General features: G+C 33.5%; 1 protein-coding gene across 6 annotated transcripts; it reads left to right on the top strand.

Moving 5' to 3' along the window:
• Window positions 1-1,895: 1,895 nt before the first annotated feature.
• LOC112032496 (toMV susceptible protein tm-2-like) lies at window positions 1,896-12,692 on the top strand. 6 transcript variants are annotated; one of them, XM_065761186.1, is made up of 5 exons: window positions 1,896-2,105; window positions 3,390-3,461; window positions 3,561-3,601; window positions 5,517-5,732; window positions 9,400-12,692. In XM_065761186.1, exon 5 carries the CDS (start codon window positions 9,510-9,512, stop codon window positions 12,393-12,395), a length of 2,886 nt encoding a protein of 961 aa, XP_065617258.1. In that variant the 5' UTR covers window positions 1,896-2,105; window positions 3,390-3,461; window positions 3,561-3,601; window positions 5,517-5,732; window positions 9,400-9,509; the 3' UTR covers window positions 12,396-12,692. The 6 variants fall into 6 exon arrangements, 3 of the variants coding, with proteins under 3 accessions (XP_065617258.1, XP_065617257.1, XP_065617259.1); XM_065761185.1 differs by having other exon boundaries at window positions 5,513-5,732; XR_010624085.1 differs by lacking the exon at window positions 9,400-12,692 and adding an exon at window positions 7,369-8,388 and having other exon boundaries at window positions 1,897-2,105; window positions 5,513-5,732.
• The last annotated feature ends 10,741 nt before the right edge of the window (window positions 12,693-23,433 follow it).

Below are 23,433 nucleotides of genomic sequence, written 5' to 3'. Positions count from 1 at the left end.
AGAGGGTACCGAAGGTATTCCACTATTTATAAGGAGAAAACTCAGGCATCTGAAGCGACGTCATCCAGTCATTAAGGGACACGTGGCACGCTTCTCGGGCAGATCAATCGACGAGATTTTTCCACCAACCAATTTTTGACACGTAGCACATTTAACTGCTGCTAACACACCCTTTTTATCTTAGGACGACCCAATGAACAAAGGGGCAACTGATGATGCTACAAAATCGTACTACCTTAAATTGTCCATATGGCTCGTCTACAAAAAGAGAAGAAAAATAAGAAAAATGAGCATAGCCAAGTTGCCTAATCCCTCCTTTGGGACGAGGAAGGTCTCGTCCATCATTCCTTTGGGGCGGACGAGGAATGTCTCGTCCGTCACAAAGGACGAACGAGGAAAGCATGGCCATGCCATGGCTCGTCCACCCTTAATTAGGGATAGACGAGCCAAGCATCCTTAATAAAAAAGAATCGAAACCTCCATTGCTCGTAAAGGGGCATCGGTTCAGATGAAACGACGCTTAAGGAAGTTATGGAAGTTACCTCCGATTTTGGTGAACTCCTTGACAATAGGAACGGTTATCAAAGTCAATAACCGTTCCACATACTATATAAACGTGATCCTGCGTAAAGGTAAGGGATTCGGACATTTTTTACTTTTCACTTAGAGAAGGAAGAAAACACAGATATTTTTCCTCTCCATTCCAGCCTTCTAACTTCATCATCGGAGGGTTATAGGCCGGCCTCCACCGGTCTTCACTCTGATTGGTTTTGGTTTTACAGGACCCAGTTCTCAAAATTGTCGAAGTCTGAAGATTTCCAACCCACTGATCTTCCAGAATTATCAGAAACTAACAATAAAAAATGCATGAATCACCACTTACCCACACACAGCATTCCCTAGTCACCACGTGACTTACCACATGCTCATCTACCTCACTTTCCCATCTTCAAAACTCAACAACATAGCCATAGCCATAGTTAGCTCCAACCAACATCAACAACATCGTTAACTCAACTCCAGCGATCCAATCATACACCGCCATGTGAGATCTTTGAGTAGATCTTTTACTAGAGAGAGTTCTTAAATGAAACATTGAAAAGCTTGCTATAAAGTGCATCCACAAAAGAGAAAGAAGAAGTCGAGCAAGGAGACCAAAGTGACGAACTCGAAGGCCGTGACGAGGCTCCAAACAACGTCGTCCACGATGTTCCACGACAGCAAGTTTCTGACGCCAATGCCGCCACGTGGGGCTCACCTTCTCAAAGTGAAGTACAAGAAGAACAGGCCCGACCACCTCAAGTTCGACGAGTGGCCGAGGGACAAGTACTTCGTGTCTAACCACCAGAATGCTGACGTGGCCCACGATATCTGTCTCTCTCTTAAAGTGTCTGTCTGTTTATGTTTCTCTCTCTCTCTCTCTCTCTAGAACTAGAAATGTTCTAAGAGCATGTTGTGAAATGTGAGTGGGGAGGGATTTGACTTGGAACAAGAACTTTCTTAGTAAACAAATAAGGAAAAAAAAAAAAAAAGAAGCTTGAATGAAACCAACAATCACTTACTCATTTTCAAAAATACTCAATGAAAATGAGTTTTGATTGTTGGTTTCATTCAATCATTTTTTTTTCTTGTTTGTTTACAAGAAAGTTCTCGTTCCAAGTCATAGAGAGAGAGAGAGAGAGAGAGGGGGATGAGAGTTGAGTTAACAGCGTTATAGTCTGTTTGGACTTAAAAGACTAAAATAGTTAATTTTGAATTGTTTTGGACCTGGTTAGCATTAACCCAGTCCTTAGGTGTAGTTAATGAAATATACACTAAAAAAAAATAAAATTAAAAGCCTCTCGTTATTAAAAAAAAAAGAAAAAAAGTTAACCTCTTAAATTACAATCAAGAGATAATTTGCTTGCTTGTTCCTAAAAGAGAAAAAAAAAACAAAAGAGACTGACTTGCTGTACGGAGAAAGAGGAAGAGAACAGAGTTCGACCGAACTAAACACGGTCCAGCAAAAAACAATTCCCTTCAATCCATCGTTTCAATATCATCTTAATTGCCGCTCTAATCGTTATCAACCCTATATTTGTCCCCATCAACGGTGTATTCGGAAGGTACGCACTGATTTTCCTAGAACTTCTCACCAGGGCTTTTTCTTATTCGAATTTGAATTAAAACCCAGCTGTTTATTCTCTTTCTTTGGATGCTTTGGTTTTGACTAGATTTTGATTTGATTTTTTTGGTTTCTCTCAAAATTTGTCTTTCTCGATTTGATTTACAATAGTACATTAACTTTACATTCGGTCAATTCAGTTCTATAAGTTTCAAAGATGTTCAATTAAGCTCTTCCGTTTGATTTCGTCAACTGCACTATTAGTTTCATTTTTTTTTTTTTAAATTGTTAATTTCTCCATTAAAAAATCCATAAAAATTAAACACTGTCCGACTATCGTTGCTTGGTGGTAGTCATCTTTCTCTTTAGCTCACTTCGACTAGGCCAATCTCCTTCTCTATGCGTTTTCTCGTCAAACCCTCATCGGAGTTCCAACCCACCGCTGGGCTGTTGTGTTTGGTTGGTTTCAGAGTCTTTTGGATTTGGCGATCAACCTGGTGAGCTCTCTCTCCGATTTGATCTGGGTCTCTAGATTTTTTTTCTCTCCAATCTAATCTGGGTCTCCTTGGATTCTTTCTCTCTCTGATTTGATTTGGGTTTTCAAGTTCAGTTTTTAGTCAAATCTGTTCTTATTTCTGATTTTGTTTGTAAAAACCAGATGAACCCCAAAATTGAAAAACCCAGAAAAATTGATTCATTGTTGACTAAATAGCGAATTTGTAAATTGTATGTGATATTGATAATTGACGTTGGATCCTTTTGTTCGAGTTTGTTGTGCTTTGTTCTGAATTTGTTTAGTGAAATTTTGTATTTTGAAGCCATTTTTGGTTGTAAACAATGTAAAGAAATTTTTTTGTCGTTCGTGTTCTGGGTTTGTTGTGTTTCTGGGATTTCTTCATTTTGTTTTATAATTAAATTAGTTTTTTGCACTTTTTTAATAATTAAAAAACTTAAAGAAAAAATGCACTAAACCTGAATTGAAAACTTAACAGTAGAGGGCTAGTTTTACATTTTAGCCTAAATTATATCTGCTTTTGTTATGTTTTATAGATTGCTACAAATTTTTTTTTCTTTTGGGGGTTGGGGGTCGGAATGCTTACTAGGTTTCAGGTTCATTAAATCATTGACTACAAGTTTCTCAAAATAAAAAAATTAAAAAAAAAAAGAAGAAAAAAACCGGTTTAGAATTCTGATATGTGACTATTTTTATTCAGTATTTTCAGTAATGGGTTTGTTTTGAATTCGTCTCTTTTTGATTTAAATCATTCAATTTCTTTCTCTGTAGTGATGATGTGGAATCTCTCTACAATCTATAGCCTTTAATTTCATCAAAGCAGAAGCAGAAGCAGAGGCTGAGGTATTAATTTCTGTTCCTAATTTTCTCTTCAATTATGGTTTGTTGTCAATTTAGGAATTTCGACTCATAACCCTTTTCCTCTCTATCTGTTGAAATCAGGGGAAACACCCACCAAATGAAATCCTACATAAGTGTCAATGGTTAGTAATCCTTTAAACTTAATCATTTCACTTTAATTGTCGAGTTTTGTTTTCCCTCTTACCTGTTCTGTTATTTGTAAAGGGGATTGAAATTGTTGGATTTTGAAATCTGAAAGTATAATGTTCTTTATAGAAAATGTTTGTGGATGAAGTACAGCGTGTCTTCTTTTCTTGTTTTGGATGGAATTAGATTTTTTGCAGTCTAAGTCTAAATAAAGATATCCTGGATTTTTTTGTTTTGTTTTGTTTTGTGTGTGTGTGTGTGTGGGAATTAAAGACTCTTTTAGGCAAAGATACATATATTTATGGAAGTTAGCACAATCTCCAGTTACGTCTATAACTCCTACGTTGTTGGTAGTAAACTTTGGACTGTTTTCAATTGACAAGTAGAACTTTAACAAATACGTTATTTGTGCTTGATGAGATTTATACGTATTGATTGTGATTTTCATGTTGCAGAATGATTAATAGATTTGAAAAAGACAAAAAAAAGAAAAAAATGTGTGGGAGCCACTGAGAGGAGGAAAAAAAATCCTTAAAATTGCTTCAAATATTGCTACATTTGGATGATTTAAACATTATATAGGCATGGCTTTATGCATAAATTTGTGGTGTTTCTTTTGTTGCTTTTAAGTTTTGACATCTGAGTTTTTTTAGTAAATGATCTATTGGTTTTTTCTCCTGTGTATGCGTGTTTTTTAATATGCTATATGTGTGCCAATCTTTGGTATTATTCAATTCTAAGATACAGATGTTGCATTCTGTTAATCTCATAGAAGTTAACACTAATCATCTTGAATGTCATTTGATTTTCTGGCACATGTTAGTCTATTGGTTAAATATTTTCATATTCAAACTTCTATTGAGAGATGATGTCTTTAGGAAATGTCTTTGAAATTCCTATCCACAATCTGTCTTTTCCGAGAGAGTTATTTTCTTAAAACAATGCTTACTCCTAAATCAGTTTTATATATGTTCATGATTATTGATATGCAGATATTTACAAATAGAATGTGCTTTTAATGGATATATATATATATATATATATTATTTTAAATGCTTGTTGAACATTGAATTTACATTTTAAACCAGTTTAGTCTTGGTCCTATGAGCATTCAACATTACAAGCTTTTTTTTTTGCTTCTACCCAAATTCTGCACATGCATGTTTTAGCTGCATATTTCAAAATATTGAAAAGTGAAAGATATGGAGTTGTAGATATAAAGGGAAGGAACCAAATTGATTCAATAATGCCCCCCTATTATAATACTAACAGTTAAGCTGATTGTTTATTAAAATGTCTCATGTTATGCCACATAGGATAAATACCCACTTAAACTTATACCACATGTACAATTAAAAAAGTGAAAAATTATACTGTACGAATCTAAACCAATGTACCAGTTGAAACTTCCATTGAAATGCAACTATAAAAGAAAAAACACATTATTCCGCTGAATGTAACAGTAAGTTAACAGGTATTTCCTATTAGCATAGGGAGCAGAGAGTATTTTCGGGAATGGTTATTTTGAATTCGTGTCTTTTGGAAATCCAAATTCTGATCTGTGATTATTATTATTAAATCCTTTTTTTCCGATGGGTATCTTTGATCTTTTGGTTTTTGTTAAATTTATGATTCAAAATCTGGGTTTCTCTGTTTATGCTTGCCTTTTGGTAGTGCTTCCAAATTTCCATAGACGTTGATTTCATGTTTAACATTGAAAATTTCATTGCAATGTGGCAACTGTGGAATGACAATGGTTAAACACAAATGCAAAGGTGGATTTAGCCCTTTAGATTAAGAAAAAAAGAAAAGCTTGATGCAGTTATTTCCCACCCCCCCTTATTTATGATGCTTTGATATTGAGTATTTTTTCCTGTTATCTGTTATTAATTTGTCAATATGCCTAGATAGCAAAGAGTAGACGACAGAATCAAAAGCGTGTCCAACAAAGGTTACTAGAAGATCTAGGAAGCAAAAAAATCATTCCAAGTTCGCTGTATTGGACGAGGGAACTGAAATCTGTTCTAATTTGAAAGAGATCATTGACTCAAATATGTTGGTGCCACACCAGATCCAAGATAATGTCTTGAAGGATGGCTAGAAGAAGAACAAGAAGCCTATATCTAGGTAATACTAACTGTTATGCTCATCTGAATTGGTTATGAAAAAATAGTTTAGAAGAAGCTATAATTTTCGTATATATTAATAAAAAAAATTTCATAAACCTGAGTGGTTTTGTCATCTGTTACTTTGATTTGGAAACTTGATCCTATCGATACAATTTACTGAATACATTTGACTACATTTGTTTATCCTAAGTGGTTCTGTTTGAAAAAAATCTGAAGGATTTGTCACTTTGTTAAAACTGTGAAATTTGAAAGTATAATGTTAATTACTTTTAGGTTTTGATAGAGGTTTATTTCATAAGATATTTTTAACTGTTGATTTGATTGTTTACAATGCTCAGTTTTATAGTTTTTTAAAATTGTATTCCATTCTTAAAATTAGATTGGCAACCTGTTTGGTGCTAAGAATTAAAAAGTGAATTAAAGGTAACTAGTTCTCAAGTTTGTTCCGTTGTACCCTTTTGTTATTTACTTAATTTTTTGTTTTCTTTCAGATTATGAGAGATTTAATATTCTATATTTAGGTTATGGTTTTATAAGGATTTGTTTTAGTTTATTATACCATATTTTTCATTAAATTTTCGGTTTTGTCATAGGATATTCCAAGCATAATAAGACTCTTATATCAACATGAAATTCAAGTGATGTAATATTTGTGATTCCAATTTTGAACTCAGTTGCAATTTTTACCTAATGTTGTTTGCTTAATTGTAGTTATGGATAGGGTTTTTTAAGGTAGATCTTGCTTACATCTCAATGTGTTAATGTCATTCTTTACATCTTATCATTTTCTCTGTGTCTTTGTTCAATTGAAGAAAATTGGAGTGCAAAATGGTATTAGGCAAATAACAACGGAATGCCATGAACAAGGAAAACATTTGGAGTTGAGAAATTCAAAATGCAGACCTTTGTAGGAGATGACCAACTTTTTGAAAACTAAGGAAAGCTGTTAATCTGTTGTGGTTGGTCCTTGCTTTTTTCTTTTTTAAGTCTAAGTTGTTCAAGTATTAGGAAAGCCTTTAATATGTGGAATAAATAAAAAGGAATAGCATAATCTCAACATATATTCTTCATTCTCATTTTATCACAGACAGATCAGATCAGTTGGTGTTTGTTTGAATTGCACCTATTATTTTGTAAGTTTTACAGACTCAAAGGAGGAGGGGACCATACCTGCAATAAGAATTCGTCTCCATCCAAACTGAACAAATATGATTACCACACAAACATTCATTTTAAACTCTCTTTTTTTCTTCTTTTCTTTTCTTTTTTCTCTTTTGGTGTTTGTTTAGTTGATTTTGCAGAATTGCTTGCACCTAAGTATATCTTACATGCCCACATTGCCTATCATAAACCAAGAACCTGTGCTACAAATAAATAAATGCTATGAACAAAATGTTAATGTTGTTCTAGATGTAAGTAGAGCATAGTGTAGACGTAATACTTCATTCTATTTTTATTACAAATAGATCAAATCAGTTGATGTTTGTTTTGTATTGCATTTATGATTTTGTAATTTTTATAGACTTAAAGCAGGAGGTTAACTGCATTTAAAATTCTTCTCCATCTAAACAGAATAATTATGATTACTACATAATCGTTCATTTTAAACTCTCTCCTTTTCTGTTTTTGTGGAGGTGATTTTGTAGATTTGCATGCCAATATTGCCTATCATGAAGACATGAACCAAGAACCCACAATATACACTATGGATTAGGTTTGGATCAAATACTCCTTTTCCACAAGTCTGCAGACCATGCTAAGATCATTGTTTACGTTGTTTTAGATGATTGTTTTTAATTTTAAAATTTAAAATTATTGTACTTCTAAACTAAATTCTTTTTCTTTATACTGTCCATTGTTATATTGTAAAAAAATAAATTAATGTTGTAAATATTATTGTTCTTTAGATAGTATAGCTATAATTGAGATACAAAATTTAATTGTTCTATAAAACGGATGGATGTACTACATTACCTAGATTAATTTTGATGAATTGTTATGTCAAGTTGATGATATTTTGAATATGTACAATGTTCCCGCGCATTGCGTGGGTTAAATGCTAGTATATATAAAAGCAGAGACCTCATGCAGGAGAGCATGAGGTTCTGCGATGTGCCGCACTCTTTGAAAAGAGAATTGAAATACTCTTAAGCCACAAGATAAGAACAAAAAAACAGGGACTTTTTGTTTCTTTGATTCAATTTTTCAAGACTTTTCTCCTTAGAGAATAAGGATTCTTTTGTATGACTATTTGTTTTCTTTGATTCAATGTTTCAAGACAAACCTCTTGTACTTCTATTCCTTTATATATAGCCCAAAACCCTTCATACCATCTCATTTCAAATACATCCTGACAAAGAATGGTGTCATTTATCTTCAACCTTTCAATGACACCTATTTAGCTCCAACTTTGTCATCTTATATAATCTTAACCTATATGTATTGGCTATAACCAAGGAAGAGGGCTTGCTTCTTTTATTGAATGTCGACATATTATAGTTTTGATATTAAGGTAAGAAGTTGTGGGTTCTATAAAGGTTGTAATTGGCTTTGGATTTTTGGGTGTTTGGTGTTAGAAAGCCATAAATGTATTTTGTTTTAGAACTAAAGAGAAATAGAAAGAAACCTTCTAATTTATAATTGATGAGATTAGTTGTTTTTTTTTTATTATGTTTTAGAACTTATAATTTATAAGTTTCTTTGTAGTTTTTTACTTCTATTTATTACAATATCGATATGAGCCACGATAATAAAAGTAAAAGTTATTGATGATTTTAGAGTGTATTTTGTGGTTTTATTTTATTTTATTATTATTTTTTTAACATGGAAGCTTTGCTAAAGGCAATTAGATCTTTGATAAATGGAAATGTTTAAACCATCTTTTCTTTATTTCATCACATTCTCTATATGCCAAATGATTTCTTTTTGTTGAGATGAAATGAGTGTTTGAGATTTGGGGCTCGGTATTTGGTTGTGAAAATAGAGTAGTTGAGAAAGTATTTGAGGTTGCTCAAATTTTTGTAATTTTAGGGTATGAAAGTGTTTTATGCTTTGAATTTAAATTTATAAATTTCAAAATCATTTAATAAATTAAAAAAATAAAGACTACAAATAATATAATATGTTAGTCTCCTACAAATGTCGAATAACTTAACCGTTCCAACTTTAGAAATTAGTAGAGAAATTCCACTCAATAATCGGAAACTAATTCTATGATAATTTTTTTATTATATAAAATATGAATTAAGAAAATTGAGTTTCAAAGCATTCAGCAATATTGCAGTAAAACATAAATATTATACAGCAAAATGAGTATCATAATAGGTCTTAAAAAAGACAAATTATTTCAAATGAATTTGCAAAGTATCTGTGCTTTGTGCGGAAAATTATCTAGTTAAGAATAATTTTAGGACCACAAAAAATTACATAATTTTTATTATAGCTTGTCACTGTAAGTGGTGGAGGTGTGGGTAGGGCACTAGGACCACAATAAAGTACACAATTATTATCACACTTTGTCATGCGACGAGTTGTAAGCTGTGGAAGTATGTACCATTACTGAACATAAGCATTGTTGTTTGCATGAGCATTGCTGTTTGCACCCTTAAACTTTCCATGAACTGATCAGGACATGAATATTGCTGTTTGCACCCTAAACTTTCCAGGTAAGAAGTGACTTTAGGCATTGGAAAAGGAAAACGATTGGGAACCTTTACTTCATTTCCAACTTTAAAGTAAAACACTTTCCTTCCGGACATTCCCGTTCCCAATAGAGATGGCAGACAGTGTTGTTACTTTCCTGTTGCAGAACCTGACTCAGTTGCTCGCCCAAGAATCAAAACTGCTTGGTGGAGTGGAGAATCAAGTCAGGTTACTTAAGAATGAGCTGTCTCTGATCAACGTCTTCCTCCAAAATACTAAAGGGAAACAACATGGCAACGAGTTGGTGAAGCAGGTAGTAAGCCAAATCAGGGACGTGGCCTATGAGGCTGAGGACATTATTGATACATTCATCGTGACTATGACAAAGCACAGAAGAAGAGGCAAGCTGAGGAAGGTAATCCATTGCTTTGACCGAGTAATAGCGCTTCACGAGGTTGCAAACAAGATAGAGAACATCAAGAATGTCATCAAGGAAATCTATGACAATCAGAGCAAGTATGGGATAGAAATAGCTGAATCATCTAGAGGAGATGCAGAAGTAGAGGAGATACTGCACAGGCGCAGGAGATATGTAGAGGTAGATGATGTGGTGGGCTTCAATTATGACACAAAGGCATTGGTGAAGCACCTTATTGAAGGGAGTTCACAACGTAATGTTGTCTCAATCATTGGCATGGGTGGCTTAGGAAAAACCACTCTTGCTAGGAAGATCTACAACAACAATGATGTCAAGAATTACTTTGATGTCCGTGGGTGGGTTTATGTCTCTCAAGAATATAGAATCAGGGAGTTGTTGGTTGAAATTTTGAAGGGTGTGACTCCAAGGCCAAAACTGAAAAAATTTATCTTGAAAGCAGAATTGAAAGATGAATTATTCCATGGTTTGGAAGCTATTTATAGCTCGAATAAGGATAAATTGAAAGGGACACTAATCGAAGATTTGAAAGTTATTGAGGAAATGAGTGATGAAGAATGCAAAAAGACATTGTCTGAGGTCTTGATGCTGAAGAATGCAGAGGAACGAATACAAGACCATATAACGAAAATTTCACAAGACCAAAAATTGAATAAATTGTTGTTGCGTTTTGTGAAAGATATATACAAAAGGAATGGGGATGGATGGCAAGATTTGAATGATGATGAATTGAAAAGTGGGCTGTTCGAATGCTTGAAAGACAAGAGGTACCTAATTGTCATGGATGACATCTGGAAAACTGAACTATGGAATGAGGTAAGTACCATCTTTTGTGATGACTTGAATGGAAGTAGAGTATTGATCACTAGCCGAATAAAAGAAGTAGCATTACATGCAAGTAGTCTTAATAGTATTCCTCCTATTCCCCCTTATGAACTCCCATTTCTTAAAGAAGATAATAGTTGGGAACTCTTCTCTAAGAAGGTGTTTCGGGGTGCTACATGTCCTCCAGAACTTGAAACACTAGGGAGAAAAATTGTCAAAACTTGCCATGGTTTACCACTTGCTATTGTGGTATTGGGGGGTCTATTGGCGAATAAGGAGAAAACACATCGAACATGGTCAAAATATGCTGGCCATGTGAATTCGTATTTGACTGAGGATAGATCAAGTTGCATAGACATATTAGCTCTAAGCTATAACCACTTGCCCCAGTGCTTAAAACCTTTCTTTCTATATTTTGGCATATACCCAGAAGACTTTGAGATACCAGTGAGGCAATTATTCCGACTTTGGATAGCCGAGGGATTCATACGACAAGTTGGGAACAGAAATATGGAGGATGTTGCTGAAGACTACTTGGAGGAACTCATTGATCGAAGCTTGATTCAAGTGGCAACGAAAAGGCTAGATGGAGGAGTCAAAACATGTCGTATCCATGATCTTCTACGAGACCTCTGTATATCAGAGAGTGCTGAAGAGAAGTTTCTTGAGGTTCGTTCAGATGTTAACCTTTCAGCCATAAGCATCTCTCGTAGAATTTCCATCCACCATGCCAACCAGCCATATATATCTTCCAGCCCTTGTAAGCCTTCAAATAGTCGTTCTATAATAGGCTTCGGGGGTGTTGTCGAGCTTGAGAGTCCTCCTGATAATTGCTACTTGGAATGGATTTGCAAAAGTAACAAGTTGGTTCGGGTGGTAGAGCTCAGTAATATGGGCATTTGTTGCTTAATCCCCGACAGGATTGAAAACCTGATCCTTTTGAGGTACTTGAGCATTAGATCTGGTGAGCTTCATGTCATTCCAGATTCCGTATGCAAACTTTGCAATCTAGAGACGCTGGACATGAGAGATTCTATAATACGACGCTTGCCCAGGGGGATATGGAAGTTACAAAAATTGAGACATTTGTACCTGAATGGGCGAACATCTCTACCTATTACTGACAATGACGCAGCATTGCCTAATATTCAAGTCCTTACTGGTATAGCTGTAAATCAAGACATTGAGAATCTCTTTGCCAAAGGCAGATTTCCTAATGTAAGAAAATTAGGATTGTATTCTTCAAGAGCATTGGAGTCGAAGCTTTTGTCAAGTCTCCATCCCTTGTGTCATCTACAAACTTTGAAGATTTACTTTGATCTTTTCGAGGTTTCGAGTCCAATTTCATTCTACTCAACCCTCACAAAGATAACCTTACTTTGTGCAAGCTTATCTCCGGCGAGCTTGGGAGTGTTGGGTAGCCTTACCAACCTTCGAATACTCAAAGTACGAGGTGTCATGGATGTCCGGTTCCAGTTCACCCTTGATTGCAATGAAAGTAGTTTTCATCAACTTGAAGTCTTTAAAATTGAAAAAGTTGATGTTTTACAATGGACCATGGAGAAAGGTGCAATGCCAAGCCTTCAACGTTTGGTCATCGAGGGTTGTGACTTTCATATAATGCCCCCCAGGGAACTATGGTGCTTGACTGCCTTGCGGGATGTGGAAGTTTTATATCCCTCTCAAAAATTGGCAAAGATGCTTCAAAAGTTGCGGACGAGGGATGGATGTAAGCTCCATGTCTATCCACCTAATTGAGAAAAAGATGCTTAATTTGCTGTGCTATGCTTTGGTGGGGGCTGAGGCCTGAGGGGTTAATGGCCTTATGCTTATGTGATTGTCTCTTCTTCATTTTCCTAATCACCCTAGCTTTTTATGCCTAAACTGCCTTTTTTTAAAATAAATTTGTTTATTTAAAAAAATCCTTCCAATAATTTATTATGTATATGGTGATAAATTTGCTCAAAAAAAGAAGACGAAGAAATTGGTGATATATACATTTGGGTTTGGAGGAACGACACCACTTAATCGAAAATTTTCAAGTTTTTATGTTTAGGTTCAATTATATTATATTAATTTCTTAAGTATTTTTTTTCCCATGTATTTAAGATTTCTACTCAGTTTTTTTTTTTTTTAATATTCTTTTTCCTTCCCAACAAATGAGGGAATTTGAATCTAGATTCTCTATACAAGTGAGACTGAATAATATTACTAATTCTGTTTATGGTGATAGATCCATTTTGGTTTGAAGGTATCTTGGGACACTACTTAAAAAAGTTTAATAAGTATGTGCTTGGTTTCAATTATATTAATTTTTAAAGTTTTCTTTTCTTCTTATATTGGAAACGTCCACTCACTTTTGTTTTTTTTCAACAAGTGAGGAGGGAGATATGTACAATTGAACTCACAACTCACAAGCCTTCTTTCTATCTGCCCCTAGTTAAATAGTTAAATTACATTGTATGATTCCAAGAAGATTATGAATTGGTAATTGATAACTGAGATACGTCATTGTTGAATTAGGAGATGAAAAGAGAAAGGTATTAGAACTTTCATAAAGAAATATAAAAAGCCTATCTCAATTGATCGTTCTAGTCGAGACAAATTTACTATCTTTCCATGAGAAACATCTTAAAACACACTCACACACGGGAGAAAAATCAAAGGCTAAAATATTGTTTTCGTCCATAAAATTTATAAGAAAATTGAATTTCATCCCTAATATCAGTTTTAAGAAGTAGGGTGAAACATTATATGTCCTGGAAAATATGAGTAAAAACACATTTTTGATGTACTCGAGTCTTTAGTTTTTAGTGTCCAAAAATATGTTGAAGTACATTAAAGATACAAGAAAACTAAGATTATGAATCAGAAAACTGAGTAATATAGGTGAGAAAATTCAGCATGCATTTGAAACATGCCCTAAAAAATTTAGTTCACTGGTGGAATCAGTCAAGTTACCCGCTATAATGCTATTTTTATGGATACCTATTATTGCCCTTTTTTTTTCTTTTTCTTTTTTCAATGCTAAACAATCTTTTTTATTTTGTTACTATGTATATCAATATCTAACAAGTAACAATCAATTCAGAATGTGTGGACCGAGCATTGTACAATTGTAACTCACAAGGGTTCTTTCTATCTGCACCTGGTTAAATAATTTATGAACCAAGCAGTTAATAACATTGTATGATTACAAGAAAATTATCAAACAGGAATTGATAATTGAGCTCCATCATTGTTGTATTAGGAGATGAAAAAAGAACGGAATCAGAACTTTAATGAAGAAGTGCAAAAAGCTAGTTCACTTGATTGTCCCAGCCAGGCCAGTTAGATTAGCTGTCATTGAGAAACTTCTTAACACAGGAGAAAAATCAAAATTCTAGTACAGCAGAATTGTTGACATTTAGTTCCTGGTTATATATAATTTGCCCCAATTACCACATGGTAATAAGTGATGCTCTTCTATTTCTTTTGAGGACGTTTGAGCATGCTTCACATGCATGCTGAAATATAATATGTATGTAATTACAGACCTTTATTGGTGACCTTAAAGTTAACTTCTTAGGCTTTCTACTAACCTAAGTTGTTTCCCACTGTTGTTTAATAGGGCCACTTCTCATCTTACTCCTGGCTCAAGAACCTAGAAATAAGGCCACTTCTCATCTCAATTCTGGCTCAAGAACTAGAAATCCGCTTCTGCCTAATGTTATTATTTTTAATTATCCTTGTGTGGATTTGCAGATTTATATATATTAAAAAGTTGAAGCGTAGCATTTATTGTTACTATACTTTTTTGAGTCGCATTAGTGGCCATGTTATCATTTTCTTTTCATAATTTCTTATAAAAATATGTATATAAATATTAATGTATGCAATGATGCATTATGCCTTTACTCATTCTCAAAACTAATTATAACTTATTAATCATCATATGACCATCACTTTTCATTACCATAACTTTACACATTCTTGAACCTATATGCAACTTATAATAGAAAATACATCTGATACAAAGACTTAGGGTAGAAACACCATTTATTTATTTTTAGTTTACACTTGCCCAAAAAAAATCTCATTCCACCATTGCATTTATACTCGTATGTTAATGTAGTATTCAAAGTCAGGTTGAATTGTCCAATTCCTCTCATATTTAGAGAATCGTATGTTATTTTCATTACCTTCAAGAGATAGAGTTGATAATAAAGCCCTTAACAATGAGTTTTTTTTTCCTCTTTCTTTTTCTACTTTTTGTATAAAATATTACATGTGAGTGGTTTTCTTGATATACTTATTTGTGGTGAACCAACTTTCTTTACATGGTATCGAATTCAACTTGAATAATACCTTCAACAGGCACATGAAAAGCAAACGCATGCATAATAATTTAATTTAAAAAATTAATGTGATAAAAATTCTTATTGATTACTTTAACAACAAACCACTTCCATTATATTGGACACCTTATTTATCATATAATATGGTTTTACATCACTTTCTTATTATAATTATTATTAATTTTTTGAGTTATGTTTTCTAATTACAAATCAGCATTTGGCCCACTATGGTTTATTTGGTTTAGTTTGGTCAACTTTAGTCCATTCAGTCTATTTGGTCCACTTCAGTCCATTTGGTTTACTTTGGTCCACTTCAGTCTAATTTGGTCCATTTTGGTCCAATTCAGTCCTATTTGGTCCATTCGGTCTATTTCAGTTTACTCAGTCCATTTCGATCTATTTAGTCCAATTCGGTCCATACGGTCTAATGTGGTCTATTCTGTGTATTTCGGTCCATTTAGTCTATGTCGGTTCAATTCGGTCCACTTACTTAAGACTGATAAAACCGTAAAAGATAAGTTTGGGTTGAGAGTTCTATCAATTATTTGAGTAATATCAATTGTAATTATATGTTAAAGTTTTTGTTATCATAATAATCTCATTAAAACAATGAGAATTTGGATAATAAATTTGAAACTTAAAAATTTTAGTTGTACCAAAAGAAATTAGGAAAGTATAATGCATAATAACAATAGTTAAAAGAATATGGATCATTTAAAAAAAAGAATAATGTCAATAAAAAATGATAAAATTATATACTTGTAAAAATAGAGTAATGAAAATTACTTTTGGAAATTGTTTAATTTTTAGGTAGAAAAAATTATCTTCAATAAAATTTAGAAAATAAATTATACGTTATACCACATTTTAATATAACTATACATTCTCATGCATCACATAAGTTTGTGACTAGTTATAGTAAGTTGTCAATATAAACACTTTTCAGATACCCAAAAATAGATGATAAAAGATAGGTTAACACTAAATACTTGCTTTTTATTGTTAAAGTAAATGGAATTAAAATATATGAAGAGAAATAAAGATTGCAGAGTAAGATTACATGGAATTAAGGTGACTCGGTTATAATGGACTAATTACTTGAACTAGGAAAAGATATTAGGTTTTTTGATACAAGAAACATTAGGATTCTTAGTATGATGAACCTGAATTACCATAATACAATAGACTTGGAGCCTGACTAGTACAATTTGGGCTTGTACACGTCTATTTTTAGTCCACAACTTCTCTGCAATTATCAACTTTGACTAGTTAGCAACCATTATTAGTCAAGTACAAGCTAGTCACAATACCCATTGAAAAATACTTAATCACCAAATACTAGAAAATATATGTAGTTAAAAATTTATCAACCATCTAGGCAACCAAAGATAGAAGTTAAAAAATAAAAATAGCGCAGCAATAAACTCTCAATCTTTGGAGTCTGAACTATCAAATGGCATCCCTTGAATAAAAAAGATAAAGGAATGCAAACCTAGAGGTTGTACCGAGTGATATTGTATTAGTGATATTTTGTTTCAGTCTGAAATTTTACATCTTGTATGGTAGGTGAAATAACTGAAGGTTATGCAATTCAGCAGAGAAAGACATTGTAAAACTTTTATCTCAAATCCAGGCCCTGGAATCTGCAATATGAGCTGAAAAAGGCCTGCAACAATACATTTATAAAGATAAATTCAGCTTCTGTGCCAAAGTTTTGTTCAATTGGGATGGAGTAGTGCCCTTAATTTTTGAGCAGGACCTCAGTTTGTATTCAAGTCACCTCTCTGCTTTACTTCAAAGTTCAAAATATAGCGTCTATTATCCCACTGCAAGTGTTCTTTCTTTCCATCCAAATGCCTCATAACCTAGCCACTAATCTTGTCAGGTTCCTTAGAACGAGATGATTCAACTATTTGTGGAACCCGATAAAGCAAGTTGTTCATCTCCCCTAGAAATTCAGCCTTTACGTACTGGTTTGTTCCATCTTCTAAGGCCCTAATCTTTCAGATGTTCAAGAAAGAAAACAGTGGAATAGAATTATAGATGAGTATATATTAAATTGGAATCATGTTTTCAATAATGGTAATGGCAAACCAAAATGAAATTATTAATTGAAAAGAAAATGAGCAATTTAACAGTGTATACTGATGCAGAAAATACACTTTATTAATTTTCATAACCATTCTTAAGTCCAGAACCTCAGTACAACTTTGTAAATTACTAAAGACGACGTTTTTTAAATGTAAAAGCAAAAGTCATGATTGTTATAATAGGTGAACGTAAATTTAACTGTAGCGAGATCAGACTGACCAAATATAACTTTATTAAGAATATTGATCATAATTCAAGTATTTGTTTTTTTTTTTTTTGAGAAATCTTAATTCAGTTATATAATTGCAAGTTTCAAAATATATGGTCAACCTCTATCAAGTAAAAAAGTAAAAGTTTTACCTCTGAATGAGATGGAAAAGACAACTAATGCAAGTTGTCAGCATTAGAAAACCAAATCCAACATAAACAATCGGCACGCCGGGACCAGTCAGAGAAAAAACCATGATTAGTTTCAATACTAATAAAAATAAACAGTCAAAGAAATTCCATATTTTATTAGTACAGCAGTTATTTTTAGTCATCACCTTCAAGTCAAGCGAAAGTTATATGTTGTACCCAGCATATATGCCGGGTCTCTCACACATTAGGCAGGCCCCACACACTGTGGGATCCATCAGTGTGTGAGTGACCCGGCACATATGCCAAGTACACCATATACGAGCTCCAAGTCAAGGCCAGTGTGGCCCATTCCATCTACAATAACTTGTACAATCTTTGTCATTTGGGTGCTTAGTGACAATTTATCATAGATCACAAACAAGCAATGATCTGAATTTCGAAATAGAAAGGTGAAAAGGAAATAAGAATGAAGCGAAAATACTAAGAAGGCAAAATACACTAACATGCGTTTTTCCTTATCCTCCTTGTTGGCCGTACTACAACACAATCAAGGAAAGCAAAACAAAACGACAAGTCGTGTAGCCAACTGGGTTTGTACGACATGTCAATCATCATCTTCTCCACGGTGTCATGTTTTTTTTAGGTATAGACTTGGTTAGTTGGTAAATCTGTAACGGCTAACTCTGTTTCCTCTCATCTGAGAAGAGATACATGCACCTGGAGACGCCACAAGTGTGGCTTGCACATCAATATACTAATCAAGATTCAAGAGCTAATAAGAAACCTCACAGTATCTTCTTCATTCTCATGGCTTGCCTTTACTTTAAGCGGTGGTCTGCAATTAGTTTCAACTTTCAATTTTTGTGAAACAAAATCATAAATAAATTGCGTGTTGTTGGTGCAAATACAATGGTAATAGAAATAATACAAAGAGAAACTGAATAATACTTCTGAATTTTTTATTACTTTAAAGAGAGAAATTACACAACTCTATTTGGACTGATTCATTTCCAATTTTGATACCTCCACTCTTCACCTCCCCCTTGCGCACGTATCTAGCCCAATATCTGAGTCAATACATTTTAGCCCATTAATCACCACAATTAAAAAGAATAAAAAAGTCTCTCTCCTTTTCAATGTGGAATTAAACATTTTCAATAACTCCTCATTCCCCATATTTACTCCCATATCTTTTCATTTATGTTATTACATTTATTCATTTTATTTATTTAATATTATAATGCTCCAACACGTGTTTACCACTACAGTCATTTATTATTGGTCCCATTGGACTGGTGCTGACATTACCGCGATATATTTTTGGTCCCACTGGACTGGCGAGGAAGTTTAAGACTGAATTTTTGCACCACGTAATGTTTCTGCCAAGAATTTTCGCCTTCATTTCCAACTTCGCAGTCCCGCATGACGTTGAGTCAACATAAAACAATTTCCTTTACCCTTCTTGACTATCCTCTAAGAAAAAAAAAAATCTGTAATTGTTGTACAAGTTTTAGTGTTTTACTCACAAAGAAACGAAATAAGCAGATATGATATACACTTTCTGACATAGGGTCCCTTAACAATTGGTGAAACATTGGGTGCTTCTAATTCAGACATTGTAATCTATCTATAATCAATATATATATATATATATATATAGAATTTTTTTATACGTACAAATAGACGATACACAGAACACAAAAATACAAAATTGATTTTTGATGCTGTTTGTATTTGACAACAATCAATATATATATTTATAATCAATTCTTAGCATCACTTTCTGCTATGAGTCTGCCAATATTATGACTTACTATTTACTGGACTGCCCATTTGATTGCTTCAGTTTCGTCTTGGACAGAGATGTTAGTTTTTTATTTTATTTTTGAGAAAGCAGAGATGTTAGTTTTAATTCTTTTGGATAGGTCGAAAACCATTGTCCCTCTCCAATCTCTAGCTTAGTATGCCAACATATCTTATAAACAATGTGCGTTGGCAGCGTTACACTCAATTATTGTTAAAAAAAAGTATTTTTAGTAAAAAGGGAAAGCAGTATTTTTAAAATTTTTTTTTAGGGAAGAAAGAAGGTTTTTTTTTTTTTTTTTTTTTTTTTGGGATAAAATACTATTTTAGTCCCTAAACTTTATTAAATATTTGTTTTTTGTCCTTAACCTTTAAAAAGTTTTTTTTTTTATCCCTAAACTTTGTAAAGAGTTTTTTAAATGGTATAGAAACAAAAATAAGGATGAAAAAGAACTTTTTTAATAGTTTAAAGATGAAAAACAAACTTTCAGTAAAGTTTAAGGACATAAATAAAACATATTCAATAGTTTAGAAACACAATATGAACTTTTTAAAATTTAGAGATGAAAAACAAATTTTTAATAAAATTTAGGAATCAAAATAATATTTTACCCTACTTTTTTTTAATTTATTTTTTTTAGGGAAGAGAAATAAGTACTTTGACTCCTTTCCATAGTTGGGTCAAAAACACTCCCCATACCTTTTTTTAAATTATTTTTCTGCGGGAATCTCCTTACTTAAACAAAAAATAAAAATAAAATCATAGGGAAACGGATACATTAACGTAGTAATGAAACCAGTGGAAAAAAGAAGAAGGAAAAAAGTAATGTAACCAGCGAAAAAAAGAAAGGAAAAAGAAAGCACTATTCCATTATTAATTATTATTTTTTTAGGGAAGAGAAAGCAATACTTTTTTCAATATATTTTTTTAGGGAAGAGAAAGCAGTACTTTGACGAGTCCAAATCTTCTGTCACACTTTTTCTATTACAGTTATTAATTAATAGTAGTATTTAATTAATTAAGTGAACACGTGATAAGTATTTATTGGTGAAGTATAGAGTGAAGCAAGAAAAGTGGGACAGAAGATTTGGACTCTACTTTGACTACTTTCCATAGGATGAGTTGAGTCAAAGGATACTCCCCATACTTTTTTTAATTTATGAGGGAATTTCCATACTTAAAAAATTAAACGGGCCATTAGGTAATGTTATTCTAGTAACATTATTTGTATTTTTTGAAAATACGTGTTGGTAAAAAAGTGTGTAAAAATGCATGTAATGTTGTTTAAACACTGAAAACTGTTGTTCAAAACACCTTACCAAAATAATTGGGAAAATGGATTTTTTTTTTTAAAGGGGGGTGGGGGACGTATATATTAATGTAGTAATGTTACTAGCGAGAAAAAAAAAAAAAAAAAAAAAAAAAAAAAAAAAAAAAAAAGAGGAAAAGAAAGCACTAATAAAAAAAAAAAAAATGAATAATGGTTACTATTAGGAACCTTTCCTCCTCCCTACATTTCCAGCTTTAAAAGTCCACATGACAGTCAATGTATAATACTTTCCTTCATCCTTTCGGACTTTCCCTTCCCAACAACCCTATTCCTCAGAGGAAAAAAAGCTCTAATTATTGTACCAACATTATGGACTGAACTTTGATGTAATTGTCAATGTTTCAATGAACTGGCTCTTTTTTCCATATCAACCTCTCCTTTCAAAGTATCACTGAAGCAAACAGAAATAAATCAAAGTGGACTGATAGACTTAAATATTATAGGCAAAACTACACTATTGGTTCCGGAAGTTTACTCTGTATGCGCAATTGATCCCTCAAGTTTGAGGCGAGCACAATTAGTCCCTTAAATTTTAAAACTGAGTTGTATTGGTCATTTTACTAACTATTGTTAACGGAGTTACTTACGTGACTAACGGAACAATGGCTTGACATTTTTTTTAAATGATGTGGTATGTTTTTAATTAAAAATTAAAAAAAAAATAATTTCCACGTTAGATGAAATTGAAAAATCATATTGGCTTGATTAAAAGAAAATATGATATTTGTTTAACAAAGGCGAGAGATTGACAGCCACAAGAACTCAAATGGAATTTCCATCACAAGCTCTTTTTTTATAATTAAAAAAATAATAATAATAAAATCTGGAAAACCACTCCACTAATAGTCCATCTCCCCCACCACAAATTCATTGGGCTTGTGTGTTATCATTTTAGCCAAGACTTACTCTTAAGTGATTTTACTTGTTTGTTTTCGGAACTTTCATTACAAGAAGGAGAATCCTAACGTTGAATCACAGAGCTACGCCACCAAAATCCAAAGAGATTTTTAAGAAAAAGAAAACAAATATTGTTATAAATCGAGTAAAATAAAAATAAAAATAATTTATAAATTGAACTGCCAATCAAATATTCCACAATTTTTTTTGTTGGCTTACACACCCATCTTCCTCCTTCCCTCTCTCTGCATCTCCGGTGACTTACCCACCCAAACCTACTGTTAACATGTACAATATTGTGGGCTTTAAGCCCAATTAGGTTACTTGTATAGCACACATATTTACTTGTACTGCACACATATGCATCCTATATAAAGACACTCATGTACATTCTTTTATAATGAAATACAATACTATTACATTCAGTATTTCTAACGTGGTATCAGAGCATGCTCCTGCTCCGCCTAAATATCTTGCATAAGACATTCCACCTCATCACTCAACTCGAGTAAGATCTATTCCTGCACATTTACTTGACTATCATTATTACACTGCCCTTACTACACTACACGAGCCTCACACCTATCGTGAGGCTTCTACTGACCCTTTATGGCAGATTGCAATAAAAGAGGATTTTGATGCATTATCTAAAAACCATACTTGGGATTTGGTGACACTTCCTCCTGGAAAATCTGTGGTTGGTTGTAAGTGGATCTACAAGATTAAGACTCGCTCTGATGGGTCCATTGAGCGCTACAAAGCTCGTCTTGTTGCAAAAGGTTTTATATAAGAGTATGAGATTGATTATGAAGAGACCTTTACTCCGGTTGCTTGTATCTCATCTGTTTGTGCCCTTTTAGCTATTGCTGTTGCTAGTAAATGGGACTTTTTTCCGATGGATGTTAAAAATGCAATCCTTAATGTGGATTTAAGTGAAGAAGTGTATATGCAACCTTCTCCTAGTCTTTCTGTTAACTCAAACAAGATTTGTCACCTTCGACGTGCACTTATGGTCTTAAACAAGTTTCACGAGCTTGGTTTGCCAAATTCAGCTCTACCATCTCTCGCTTGGGTTACATGGCCAGTCATTATGATTCTGCCTTATTTCTTCATCGTACTGACAAAGGCACTATTTTACTTCTCCTATATGTGGATGATATGATCATAACTGGTGATGACCTCAGTGGCATTCAAGAACTCAAGACTTTTCTCAGTTAGCAGTTTGAGATGAAAGATCTTGGACATCTCAGCTACTTCTTGGGTCTTGAAATCACTCATTCTACAGATGGACTTTATATTACTCAAGCCAAGTATGCCTCTGAACTCTTGTCTTGAGCTGGACTCACTGATAGCAAGACTGTTTACACTCCAATTAAGCTTAATGCGCATTTGACTCCCTCAGGGGGGAAACCATTGTCTAATCCCTCTCTTTACAGAAGTTTGGTTGGCAGCTTAGTTTATCTCACTATTACTCGTCCAGACATTTCCTATGCTGTTTACCAGGTGAGCCAGTATTTGTCTGCTCCATGATCGACTCACTATGCTGCTGTTCTGCGCATTCTTCGATACCTAAAGGGCACTTTCCTCCATGGTCTTTTCTACTTTGCTTAGTCTCCTCTTATTTTCTGTGCATTTTTTGATGCTAATTGGGCAGGAGATCCCACTGATCGTAAGTCCACCACTGGTTATTGCTTTCTTCTTGGTTCTTCTTTGATTTCTTAGTGAAGTAAGAAACAAACTCATGTGACCCGCTCCAGTATTGAAGCAGAATATCGTGCCCTTGCTAATACCACATCTGAGCTCCTTTGGCTACGATAGCTTCTCAAAGACTTAGGTGTGTCTACATCATCTGCTACTCCTCTTTATAGTGACAACCAGAGTGCTATTCATATTGCTCACAATGATGTCCTCCATGAACGGATTAAACACATCGAGAACGATTGTCATTTTATCCGTTATCATCTTGTCCATGGTGTT

This window comes from Quercus suber, unplaced genomic scaffold (assembly GCF_002906115.3).
Source record: "Quercus suber isolate HL8 unplaced genomic scaffold, Cork oak 2.0 scaffold_400, whole genome shotgun sequence".
NCBI lineage: Eukaryota > Viridiplantae > Streptophyta > Magnoliopsida > Fagales > Fagaceae > Quercus > Quercus suber.
This window is presented reverse-complemented; position numbering and strand designations above follow the sequence as displayed.

What these genes read in the sequence shown, in the direction of transcription:
- LOC112032496 (XM_065761186.1), top strand. Translation starts at nt 9,510, where the DNA reads ATGGCAGACAGTGTTGTTACTTTCCTGTTGCAGAACCTGACTCAGTTG.